Source organism: Anser brachyrhynchus (genome assembly GCF_964034855.1).
Source record: "Anser brachyrhynchus genome assembly, chromosome: 3".
NCBI lineage: Eukaryota > Metazoa > Chordata > Aves > Anseriformes > Anatidae > Anser > Anser brachyrhynchus.
Genome location: NC_137696.1, coordinates 72,843,264 through 72,855,656, shown reverse-complemented (window position 1 = coordinate 72,855,656; position 12,393 = coordinate 72,843,264). Strand labels below are relative to the sequence as shown.

The following is a 12,393-nucleotide window of genomic DNA, read 5'->3' as shown; positions in this document are numbered from 1 at the left end:
TAAGAATGCAAATGTTGTTGTGCCTCGAGGAATGACAGCTATTCACTAAAATTATGCTTTTATATCTACCTTTCCTTAAAAAGCAGTTCAAATGCCCTCGAGCTGCCTGGAAGAGAACACTGCATGCAGAGTGTTATTCTCAGCAGCTTATGTCATATGTTCAGATATTTGGCATTTATTCACATACCCCCCTATATGCGATCCCTGCCAAACAAACAGTGCCAATACCACACTGGAGACATCCACAGTGGCTGGCCAGTCTTAAAATACACTCACAATTGTACCAAAACACTGTAATTTCAGTATTGTTAATGTACTGAACAGAGTACACAATACAGAAACAACACAAAGAATTAGAACGCGATGCTGTAATTTTCTAAACCAACACAAACACTGCTGGCTCCCTCTGGTGCTAAATATAATGTAGTGTTACATATTAAACTGGGGAAGAAGTAAGACAATGACATAATCCAATTATTTTGTACAGTGGGTGACATTCTAGTAGTAATTGTTACAGCAGCAGATTTCCTCTTACAGACAAAACCCTTAAGACCCTTAACCCTTATTCACAGCCTGTACCAACAGAGCTGAAGTGGAAAAAATGCGATACACACCTTTAGGAAGTGCCAACGTGCTCCGGTGCACACACACACTCTGGGCTTCCTCCCTCATGCCACATTTTCCCTTTTTGAAAATGAGGTCTTCCCCATTCTTTAAGAGCAGATTTAAAAACAGATTTCACTCTCTGATTCATTAAATTGGCAGCAATTCCTACCGTAGCTTTAAAGGCAAAATAAAACCACTTTTATACCCACCCATTTCTGCAACTACGTTCATTTATACTTGTTCAACTACACGTGTCAAATTGATTTTAAGTCATCTATTAGAAAATGTGATATTCACCCCAGTGTATAGAACACATACCAAGCCACTTACTCTATTCACAAATGCAAGTGGCTGTGGTTTTTTTTCTGTTTTGTTTTGCTTTTTTTAATCCTGCTCATGGCTTTGAATTTCCAGTGACACACAAACCTACCCAAGTGAGGTGATTTACATAGTAAGTACTATTCCTTGAATCGTTTTAAACAATAATTCGTTTGCAGCTTTTCCAAACCAGTAAGATTTCTGATGCAAAACATGGGATTTTAATAATCTAGTCCTGAAGAGCTGGATTTCTGTTGCTTTTTTTGTCATTGTGGGGCAAGAAGGGAAACAGGCAGCAGGTTTTTGTTTCCTCCCCCCACCTTTATAACAAGGTAAAGGTGAAATAGCTCGATGAGACTGCTACATCCACAGCCTCTGTTTCCTGCATATTAACAGACTTAAGCACCCCACACAGAACAAGGTGTGTGGTGCGAAGTGACATTCAGCTCCTCCACCTCCTGGCTCCTGGCGCAATTCACAGCAGAAGAGTGCGTTTTAACCTCAAATAAACTGGATAGCAACCATGCAGTTGAAAGGGCAGCTGGTGACAAGAGCAAGATAAGGGTGTTCCCGGGATGTTTCTTTTCATCCAACTCTTCCTTGTACCTGTCAACAGCAAACAGCTAAGGCTGGAGCAGCAGGGCTCAGAGCACCACCCTTCGGTATCCTCCTGCCATTTGCTGTGCCGCTCCTCAGCTTCCAGACAGCAGGAGGGTAACCCAGCTCTCCCAAGCTCCTATCCCCCTCAAGAATTAAACAAGTCTTGCTGACATCTTCCAGTTATCAGACAGTAAATTCAACATGAGACATGTTTTAAGAAGACCACACCTATTAAAACTCTTCAAGAACTACAAGCATAAACGGCTTTTTCGGCCAACACCTACTACCAAGACCTCTATCAACAGCAGAATTCCTCTTCCACTTCCTAAAAGCATATGCAGCTTAAATACCATCACCTTGAATTCTAATTAACCAAAATTTAGCAGGCTTTGTACAATTATTTTAGGCCAGTATTCAGAATTTGAATTGCCTTGAGACAAGTTTAAGGTAAGACCAGGTAGACCAGTAGCCTTTTGGCCTCACAGCATGGCTGAGGCTGGAAGAGACCTCTGGAGATCCTTTGGTCCAACCCCCTGCCGAGCAGGCCCACCTAGAGCATGCTGCACAGGATCACGCTCAGGTAGGTTTCGAACATCTCCAGAGAAGGAGACTTCACAGCCTCTCTGGGCAACTGTGACAGGGCTCTGTCACCCTCACAATAAAGAAGTGCCCCCTCATATTCAGCTGCAACTTCCTGTGCTTCAGTTTGTGCCCATTGCCTCTTGTTCTGTCACCAGACATCACTGAAAAGAGTCTGGCCCCATCCTCTTGACACCCTCCCTTCAGATATTTATACACATTGATAAGATCCCCTCTCAGCCTTCTCTTCTCCAGGCTAACAGGCCCAGCTCTCTCAGCCTCTCCTCATAAGAGAGATGCTCCAGTCCCCTCATAATCTTTGTAGCCCTCCTCTGGACTCACTCCAGGAGCTCCATGTCCCTCTTGTACTGGGGAGCCCAGAACTGGACACGATCCTTCAGGTGTGGCCTCACTAGGGCTGAGTAGAGGGGGAGGATCACCTCCCTCAGCCTTTTGGAAGCACTCTCCCGAATGCACCCCAGGACACCGTTGGCCTTCTTGGCCACAAGGGCACATTGCTGACTCTTGGTCAGCCTGCTGTCCACCAGGAACCCCAAGTCTCTCTCTGCAGTGCTGCTCCCCAGCAGGTCAGCCCCCACCTGTACTGCTGCTTGGGGTTATTCTTCCCTAAGTGAAGGATCCTGCACTTGCCTTTGTTGAACTTCATGAGGTTCCTCTCCAGCCTATCCAGGTCCCTCTGAACAGCGGCACAGCCCGCTGGTGTCTCAGCCACTCCTCCCAGTTTTGTGTCATCAGCAAACTTGCTGAGGGTGCACTGTCCCTTCATCCAGGTCATTGATGAGTAAGTTGAACAAGGCTGGACCTGGTACGGACCCCTGGGGGCCACCGCTAGCTACAGGCCTCCAACCAGACTCTGTGCCACTGAGCACAACCCTCAGCAGACCTAGGTTGGGTCCCAAACATCATCTTGATTCTCAGTGCAGTGCCTTGTGTCTACCCTTGCAAAATACAGATAGCCTTGAAAAAAGATATTACTCGTATGTAAGTATTGTGAATACTCCATCTAATAATAAATATAACACTAACACTTTATACTGGTTCTCTGTTTCTAGGATTTTGGACAGCAAGTATGTACTATTTTCTCCATGAGTGAAATCATCAATATTTTTTGTCATAGAAAACAGTATTTCTTTATTAAAAAAAAAAGAAAATCTTTTGCAAAATCCTTCCAAATATGCACTATCATTTTGTACTAACTTTAAGTAACACAAATGATCTATTTGAAATTATTTTATTTCATTTCATTTTCAAATCATAAATTTTAAGGCTTTTTTTTTGCTCAAATGCAGGCTCAATATTTAAAAGAACACTTTCCCTGCGGTGCATTATTATGCTGCATTATTTCAACTCACATTGTGCTTAACTGTAACACCCAATGTCTACTTAAAGCAAATGACTGTAGTATCACTAAGTGGTCTTTGCTCACTTCAATAGCTTTCAGAGCGTATTTTGCCTTTTCAGCTGAATGGAAAGGAATCACCTCAACTGACTTCCCCCTTAAATCCAGAGAGAACTGTATTCACTATCTCTAAGTCATTCAGGAGTATGTTTTGTACAAAAAAGAACTAACACATTGCCATGGGATGTCAAAAAATAGCTTTTCTTCCTCAGGATGGACAGTATCAAGTAACATTAGCAGGTAACGAGGTTGCAAACTGTCACTTCAGTAAAATGAAACTTCACCCTTGACTATAAATCCGTTTTCGGAGTGAGAAGAATAATGTGAACTGACATTTTGGTTGCCACTGTATAACAAGCCTTCACGTAGAGCGTAGGTGCTCGGCAGAGGCACCAAAGACGGCCCCTGGCCATCATGCGCGACGTGCTTACAAATGCTGGTGACAGCCTGGGCACTGAAAGGAGGGTTGCATGTTATACAGCATTACTATTGATACAGCAAGCCTGGAAAAGCTGCTGTGATTTAGACAGCCCCTAAGCAGCTGATCAAAAGGCTCTGACAGAAGAGATCTATGCAACGGTTAAGGATGTTTCCATCTTAACTGCTTGTCCCCTTGGGAGATCCCCACCTCCGCAGCAGGGCGGGATGTTGTGCCCACGCCCCAGCAGTTCCTGCTCTGCGCACCATCGCCCACCGCAGAGGCAGGAAAACGCACACTGGCACGTGCCTTAGCTGAGCTGGGGAAGCTGATGCTGACCATCACCGCAGTGACAGCAGAGGTACTGGTCGGATTGCTAGGGGGCAGAAACATCGTAAACCACTGCAGCTCCTTCTTCGGTTGCAACGGAGGAAGGAACAGATTGTGCATAATTCTGCTGCCAAAGAAAATCGTGCCGAAGTTGTCCATCTCCACCCATTAAGGGAGAGTAACTATCAGATGAAGTACGAAAACATTCATCAGGATGCCTGGCGTTCCTGTGATTAGCACACACCTACTTTACACAGTTCTCCTCAGGCTGTGGAGCAAAGTAGCAGTAAGAGGGCAAAACTATTTCAAGATCAGAACAACCACTCCTCTTTCAGCCACGAGCCAAGAGTTTATTATTAAAACACAGACTAAGCCAAATGATAATTATATCAAATATAAAAATGCCCTTCCTCAATGTCCTGCATCCAAACTGCAGCTCCTGATGACATCTGCTAATTTAGTGTAAGCTTCATTAAGCTCAAGCCCTTTAATAAAAGCACGTTTTCCTCACTAAGGCTTCATTTCATCATTAAGTTAGAACTTCAAAAATTCCAGAAATTACTTCAAAGATACTAGAAACTTACAGCAGTGAGCTGCTGCCAAGGCTTATCTCAGATTGGTATCAATTTTAATTAGAAACAATGTATTTCTTGATGTACTGAATTTAGTATTTTATTATCTACATAATTTGTATGAGCATTTAAATAGGATTTTACCACTGTATGTTTCTGTAAACACCAAATTCTCAAAGCTTTACCAGCTGGTTTCAAATATATTGCATTTCTCTGCTGGTCATGGAGAAGAAAGTCAGTTCAATGCCGTTTACCATTTCTCATCTTGTATCACCCCCAAGACCCGTTTGCAAGCAGAAAGATGTCTGATACGAACACAAAGATGTGTAAGAAGCTAGGCTGGGCAGGCTGACAGCAGAACTGGCTGTTGGTCTCTCTTTTCCACTGCAAAGGCATCAGACCCCTAAGTACATTCCCAAATCTGTAAAAGGCTTTTAGCAAGCGGCCTGTCTTCTCTCCTGGCAAGGTCTAGGCACCACATATTTTGTGCATAAACATATGCTGGACTGAAACCTAACAACTTTACTGAATAAACAGCTCTCCTGAAAGTCAGTTTCTACATCATAGCTTTTATGTCATCTAATCTAACAGATGCAGCAGGAGCAGCTTACTCACCGATCGATCACAATCTCTTTCTGTCTTAGCAGCCCCTCTTTAATTTTCATTAGAGATTCCCAGTTGCTGAAGTCCTGATAGCTGGTAGCTGGGTAACTCTGACGAGATGTTCCAGTTGGAACCTGCATGAAACATTTCTATCATTAGCCTCCAAAACAGTAAAGGTAAATAATCTCCTAGATATTAGGGAATTTACAAAGTAGTCTGTTATTTCAGAAACGTAACAATGCTTTGCAATCTAATCAGATTTGCTTTATATAAAAAAATTGGATTTATAAGGACTTTCTTTAACAAACTTCAGCATCAGTGATTTAAACACCATTTTATCATTTCTCTACTAATGAATTTACAGCTCTGAAAGCAGTTTGAGATGAAAAGCTCATTTAGAACTTAAATACTTATTAAGGCAACAAACATCTTTACTTATTAATGCAAACAACACAGAATGTTCGTATCCTGCTGCAATTATTCAAGTACTACAAATGAGATAGCTTTAGACTGGCTGATAACTTGCAGATAATGCTTAGCATTCCTTTCACTTGTTCGACTCCCACCTGTAACTTCAGCAGATAGAGAAAGAGAAATACTTTCTATAAGCATGTACATTTGAAATATAGAATATGATAATACAATTCTGGTTAAATCCTAACTGTTCTCAAGAATAAAAATTTCGGAAGTAACAGATTTCAGACTTCCATTAATCTCCACAAAAGCCAGGCTGTGCATCTCAACACAAACTGATCTGAAGGCAACAGTCATATTGAATAGGAGCCAACAACATCATGGTTTAGAAGAGTAAACAACTAACGGGGATGTTTAATCAGGAGTGTTTTCATATTCGGAACATAAAAAGTATTACAAGCATTCGTGTCAGGAATTCACATAAGGTGGAAGGTTTAAGTTAGAACTACAGTGATCAGACAGAGGCAACCCAGCATCAGCTGCCATAAGCAATCATCTCATCTTCCACCATTTTATTCATCACTGGAGAAAGAGACTTCTCTTTTTATTATCTGGGGGTCACCTTGGACTATGTTCCTTCTATGTTTTTGGAAAGCAGCAGGAGAAGGAAGTGAAAACATGGCTCAATTTGGTTTTAAAAGTTTAAACAGACTTTTAAGGATATTTTTTATTTGCATTGTTCTGAACATTTAAAACTTTATTTATGATTATAAAAAACTATATTAAGACCAAAACATAGCATCAGTTATTAAAATTAGGTATGTAATATTCGAGCACTATGCATTTCTTGTCAAAGCTCTACTGAATGGAGAGAAATCACTGCCTAAACCCCAGAACCACGATGCGCTGAAGTCATGAACTTCTGACAGCTGTGGTCTCTCCTCTATGTAGAAAGAGTATTTTTCCCCCATTCAGTCTAGGTCGGTTCAATCCCTAGCTTGCTACTGATAAAATGAACCTGAAAAGGTAAAAATACATTTTCCCTCATTTAATTTATAATTTAAAACTAGATAGAAGATCAACTAGTTAAAGAACCTTTTAAGACTGTCACAAAAAAAGAAATCCCAACAAATCCAATTGATGTGCTTCACAGAATACTTCCTTTGCTTAACAAGCTGGATAGATTGAGTAGTATAATTAGTTAGGAACGATTAAAACAAAAAAAAAGAAACCAATCCTCCCCCAATTCCACACATTAAACATTTAATGTCAATTATTGAGGAAAAACAGACAACCAAACAACAACAAAAAAAAACAGCTAATGGAATACTATCAGTCATTTGTAAACAAAGGGAAAAAAAAAAATCAACACACACATCCAGAATCCAGCACGTAGATGGTTTCGGGCTGATTGTGTACCTTGCTGGACAATATTAAGCATTATATGTTATCGAAAAGGCAATATTGACATGAAAAACAGTTCCTTTTCATAGAATCATTTTGAGGAAAAGTAAAATGTGAAATAATATTAAAATCAAACTTTACCCTGAAACGGTTCACTGGTTGCTATGATTACTATTTCTTGCCCTATGCCCATTCATGATTACATCCCCCAAGCAATAAAAAACACTGAAGGCATTTGGAAATTCTCTTCAACGTCGTGCCTAAAAAAGGTGCCTCATACAACTGCTTACTGGAGTATAGTCTATGTTTGAAAATGATGTGGGAATAAAACCTGTCACATCTGCCATTTCTACTAAGTCCACTAAACCTACGCTTGCTCAGGGAAACTAAGAAGATGGCACCGTACTCTACTGGGAGGTGGGGAAAGGAAAAGCTAAGTGCTGCATGGATTAAGATCTACTACAAATGAGTTAACCGAGTCATGATTCCTCCTGTAAGTAAAACACATGCATTATCTTTACAGATCTACAAATCTCAAATTAATTTTGTCTGCATTGCTGAAACCAGACCAGATAACTTCAAAGAAGTCTTCGGTTCTTACAGAATACCTCAGGATTGTCACATATTGTTCTGTATGACAGCTGTACTTGTGACTGGTCGAATTAATAGTCACCAGCACAAAACTACTCCAGGGAAAGTCTCGCTTAGTCACACATGCCATGTCCTGCAGCATAAAGTGACAACATCACTAACTATCACTGTACTTGGTGTCATGAAAATTCTTCCTTTGCTTCATCCCACCATAGCTAATTGTTTTTATATATCCACCTCGGCAGCACTGGGTACAGTAAACAAGAATGAAACAGTCCTAAATGCTGTTGGATTAGATCCTTGCTCTATTTTCCCTACTCCTCTGAGCCAGAAATCCCATCTCTACCAAAAAAAATAAAAAAATCAACAACCCACAAGAGTTTGACAGGATAAACAGGAGATCTCTGGCGTTATAAAGCCAAATCATCCCACTCACCGAGCAAGGCAAATTTTGTCTTTTAAGACTGAACAATAAAAACAAACCTTCTTCAGAAAACTAAGAGGAGATACAGAGGGGATGAGACTCAATACAATTATATAAATATGAACCCATCATAACTGAAAATACTTTGGAAGCCACCAGTGGTTTCCCTAGCAAAATATGTCAAAGCAAGCACACTGCCTATGTGCTAGCTTTAAGTAACCTCAACAGTTTGCACTACAATTAAAAAGAAAGCCTTCAACTTCAGTACAATAAACGACTGCACAAGAAGTCAATGAAATATTAAGAGTGCTGAAAAGCAAGGCAACACGTTTTGCAAAGTTAAGAACTGAGTAGCATTTTGTCAATTAGATGCTCCTAAGTTCTTAAAAAGTCTAATACGTAAGGCCTCCTTAGCTGCTGATCAAGATGGTTTGCCTTCGGAATATATCTAATCTTACGGAGCATATGGCAGCTGGATATACATGTACAACAACCCGTAAAACATTATTTTACATTATCTCTACTGCCCGTGCGCTTCAAGTCATCACTCTGAACAGACAAAAACAACAACAAAAGATCTGTTTCTGTTATCACGTTTCAGCAATTAAAAAAAAAAAAAAAGAAACAGCTAAAAATACTTCTGAGTGCTGCCCAGAATAACAAGACACTTTACTCATTTGTGAGCACGTGGTGTTGACTTCCAAACTTTTTAGATGCTTCGAATGGTGTGGAACACACAGGTGGTCCGCTTACATTCGAGTGTTTTGTCTCTTAAGGAAATCAAACCAAATAACGAAGCAAGATACATTTTTTGGATTCCTATACAGTGAGCCATCCACAACTCCAAGTACTCAACTTGAATCCTCCACAATTATGGAGAAAAAAAACCACACACACACAAAAAGAACTAGCTTGAAACAGACGGCATTCTTTTCCGTCTGCCCCATCTACCCTAGAAAATACAACTATTTTTGTCGACTGGCACCTCTTCCAAGCGTATCAAGCTTGGACTAGGAACATCTGCTCTGTTAAAGCTGTATCCTTTGCACAGCAGCGTCCAAAGGTCCTCACTAGGCTGTTTTTTTGACAAGGTCCTGGCCTTGACTTTCATGACTTGGCAAGCCTTCAAGTCACTGCTGAGACACAGCTAGCTGCTGGGAAAAAAATAAAATAAAATAAAAAAGCCTTTGCTGTGCTAGCCTATACTCAAGTATTTGTTTCTGGAACACACATTGCTGACCGATTCCATCACGTTCCTTAACAGTGGGAAAATAACTTTTTTCTGGACTAGAGGATAACAACATTTGGGTAATTTAGGCCAATAACGGCTGGGATTTTAATTGCACTAATTAAAATTATCTTCTCCAGACATGCTTGTGGCTTCTGCCTGTAACCGCTCAGTGTCTCAGCCCACAGAGCAGCACACCGCTCCACCTAGTAACACGGCCTATCGCAGAGGAGAGGGGGAATCTGAAAATGTCGAAATGACAACTAACGATATAAAAAAAAAAAGTGGATTTTAAAGATTTTTTTTCCTGAAAGCTGCAGTTCAAGTAATTTAGTGCCGTCTATACTACATCAGCAAAGCTTTTGCAGGCCACTGCTAACAGCTGGAAGAGAGCCAGAAGTTCTGCTCAGCGAACGATCCCTTTTGGCCAGCGGCTTGCGCTGCCCCACACTACTGTAAAAGCCACTCTGTAGGCCCCGGTCCTCTCTTGGCGAATTTTGCAGGCATTCACTGTTCTGGAGAGAGACAATTCTGGGCATCCACAGCCTGCCCACCGCAACGAACGGGTGCAACCAAGGCCACCAGAAAGCAAGCGGCTTCTTCCGTGGGCTGTGCCTCAGGGCCGAGGGCCTGCCACCATCCATCCCTGCTCACTGGAAGAGGCGGATGTGGCAGCAGCAAAGCTGCTATCGCAGAGACGCCTCCTGCTCGCTCCTCCCCTGTGATGGGAAAAGGATCAGATCTGTGAAGCCAGCGCGGTGGTCGCTGATGAGCTCTGCCACCGCTCCTGGCCCACAGCAAGAGAAGAAGGATTCGCCCATCCCTTCCTCCCCACGCGGACCTCCTCCCAACATCAGGCGGAGTGCTTCGGCACACAACTTTAGTTCAGGCAACCCCGCAAGGCCATCCGTCTTCTTGCCAGCACAGCAAGGCAGGGCTCGGGACTTTCGCGCAGCAGAAATGAGATGAGGCTGCAACGGTCGAGTCAGCCCCGACTCTGAAATCACTTTAAAGCAAAGCAAGGAATTATTTCTGCAAGGAATCACTTCTACAGAAAGACGCTGTGCCTGGCCGAAATGCAGTAGAGAAAACAGCCACAAAAACAAACAGACTCCCAGATGGCTAAAAACAAGACCGTGGTCTGAATTAAGAAACCCTGACTTGTGGTGTCTGTACTTCACCACCACCTACTCACTGCTCCTCTCTGCTCCATCTTTGCCATTTAGGGGAGGGAGACAGTGGTTCTGCTCGGTCGAATGCAATCCGTAAAATTCTTGGCAGTAGCACCTTGGCTGCATCACGTCCTGCTATGCTTCTACAAACCTGAAGCAGTCGTGGAGGAGAGAGAGAACGTCTGGTCACGCCCTCGCACCCTTTCTCCATCAGTGGTACACGCGGTGCTCCTTGGGGAATTTTTAACGAGGAGAAGTAGATAATTGAAGTCAGAGTTGAAACATTAAATTGTGAGGTACTGAGAGACACAGATGTATCAGAGTTAGGTTAGCATCACACCGACAGGAAGCGGTGAAATACAACATCAAAAAAGTACCAAAAATCAATAAAGCTTGGAAAAAAAATCCAAAACACACTCTGTATAGATATGTAAGCTGCAAAGTAATGAATATAAGAGGGACCACAGACTAACAGGGAGCATAGACCCGCCAGCAGCTCACAATTTAACCTGCCTGAAAACAAGCTCAATGTAAGTCTGGGCTGCCTACATACGATATGTCAGGTCACGGAGAAAGGGGGAGAGGGAAGGAATACAACAGCACCTTTAAATAGCTCTGGCATAAACCCAGCTGGAAAAACACGTTCAGTCCTGGGCATCATACCACCAGAAAGTCACGGAAATAGTAGAACATGTTCAAAGAAGAGCAAGCCTAATATTAGGAAGCTAAGAAAAACTGATTTATGAATCAAGAGCTAAACGCCACGGACATAGGCTGAAGAGACAGAAGAAGCCTGCAAATACTTTGTTTCCCAGGCTGAGAATACATATCGGACCAGGACTGGTGGAATGAAATTTGGAATAAGAGTATCAGGAGAATACAGAATGAATGAAATTTGGGATAAGAGTGTCAGAAGAATAAAGAATAAACTAAAAAGATAGGGAAAAGGAGCTAAAGCATCTCACCAACAGCTGAAAGAAGATGCAAATTTTAAGAGCTACAATGAATAAAATTTAGGACCTAAAGGGCAAGCCCACCCTTACTTGATGACCCATCAGGACAATGGCAGTTAGGCACCAACCTCACAGGCTGAAAAACAAGATTAAAACTCGTTTAAGAAGGAGCTGATTTTACAAAAATACACAGCCAGAGCTGAACTGCATGGATTTTACACAAGGGCGTTCCAAAGAACAGCCAGCCAGCATGACAGATGCACTAACTGGTATCCCCATTTGCAGAAGGCTAATTGGATGGTGGTCATTTGGAGTCTCAAAACTGGCTAAGCGATACAACAAAAAAAGGGCAATCACCCCCCCTTTTTTGTGTGTGTGCCGCTGTAGAATCAGACACATCCACGCTGACGTTGCAGAGTCAGTCAGGGCGTTACAAAGCACGCTCATGCGTTCCCCAGACTGTTTGAAGCCCCTTCCCAAACGAAAGCCGTGCTGCAGACAAGACATGACCTGAGTATTAGGGACCTCATGGCCTTGTCCCACAGCGGAGGGCTGTTTCCTAATCTGAACAGACCACTGCTACGTGACACTGTGACACCGCCGCGGTACCAGCCACGACCTGCAGCGAGCACAGGGGGCCAGCTGCAGCGACGGCCGCTGCCTGAGGAGGTTTCGCCCCACCTAGCACCTGCAGGGGTATTAGGGAAAAGCCTCCAGCAGCAAACGAGGCAGCTGAAAGAAATATCAGCTCGGAGGGCCGG

General features: G+C 42.6%; 1 protein-coding gene across 3 annotated transcripts in view; it reads right to left on the bottom strand.

Annotated features, from left to right (window-relative positions):
• The window catches only part of CEP85L (centrosomal protein 85L), a 149,197-nt gene that overhangs the window by 27,951 nt on the left and 108,853 nt on the right, over positions 1-12,393 (bottom strand). For all 3 annotated transcript variants that reach the window (XM_080588098.1, XM_080588097.1, XM_080588099.1), the window contains one exon: positions 5,459-5,580. In XM_080588098.1, the coding sequence (XP_080444224.1) occupies positions 5,459-5,580 (122 nt within the window). The remainder of the gene's footprint in view (positions 1-5,458; positions 5,581-12,393) is intronic.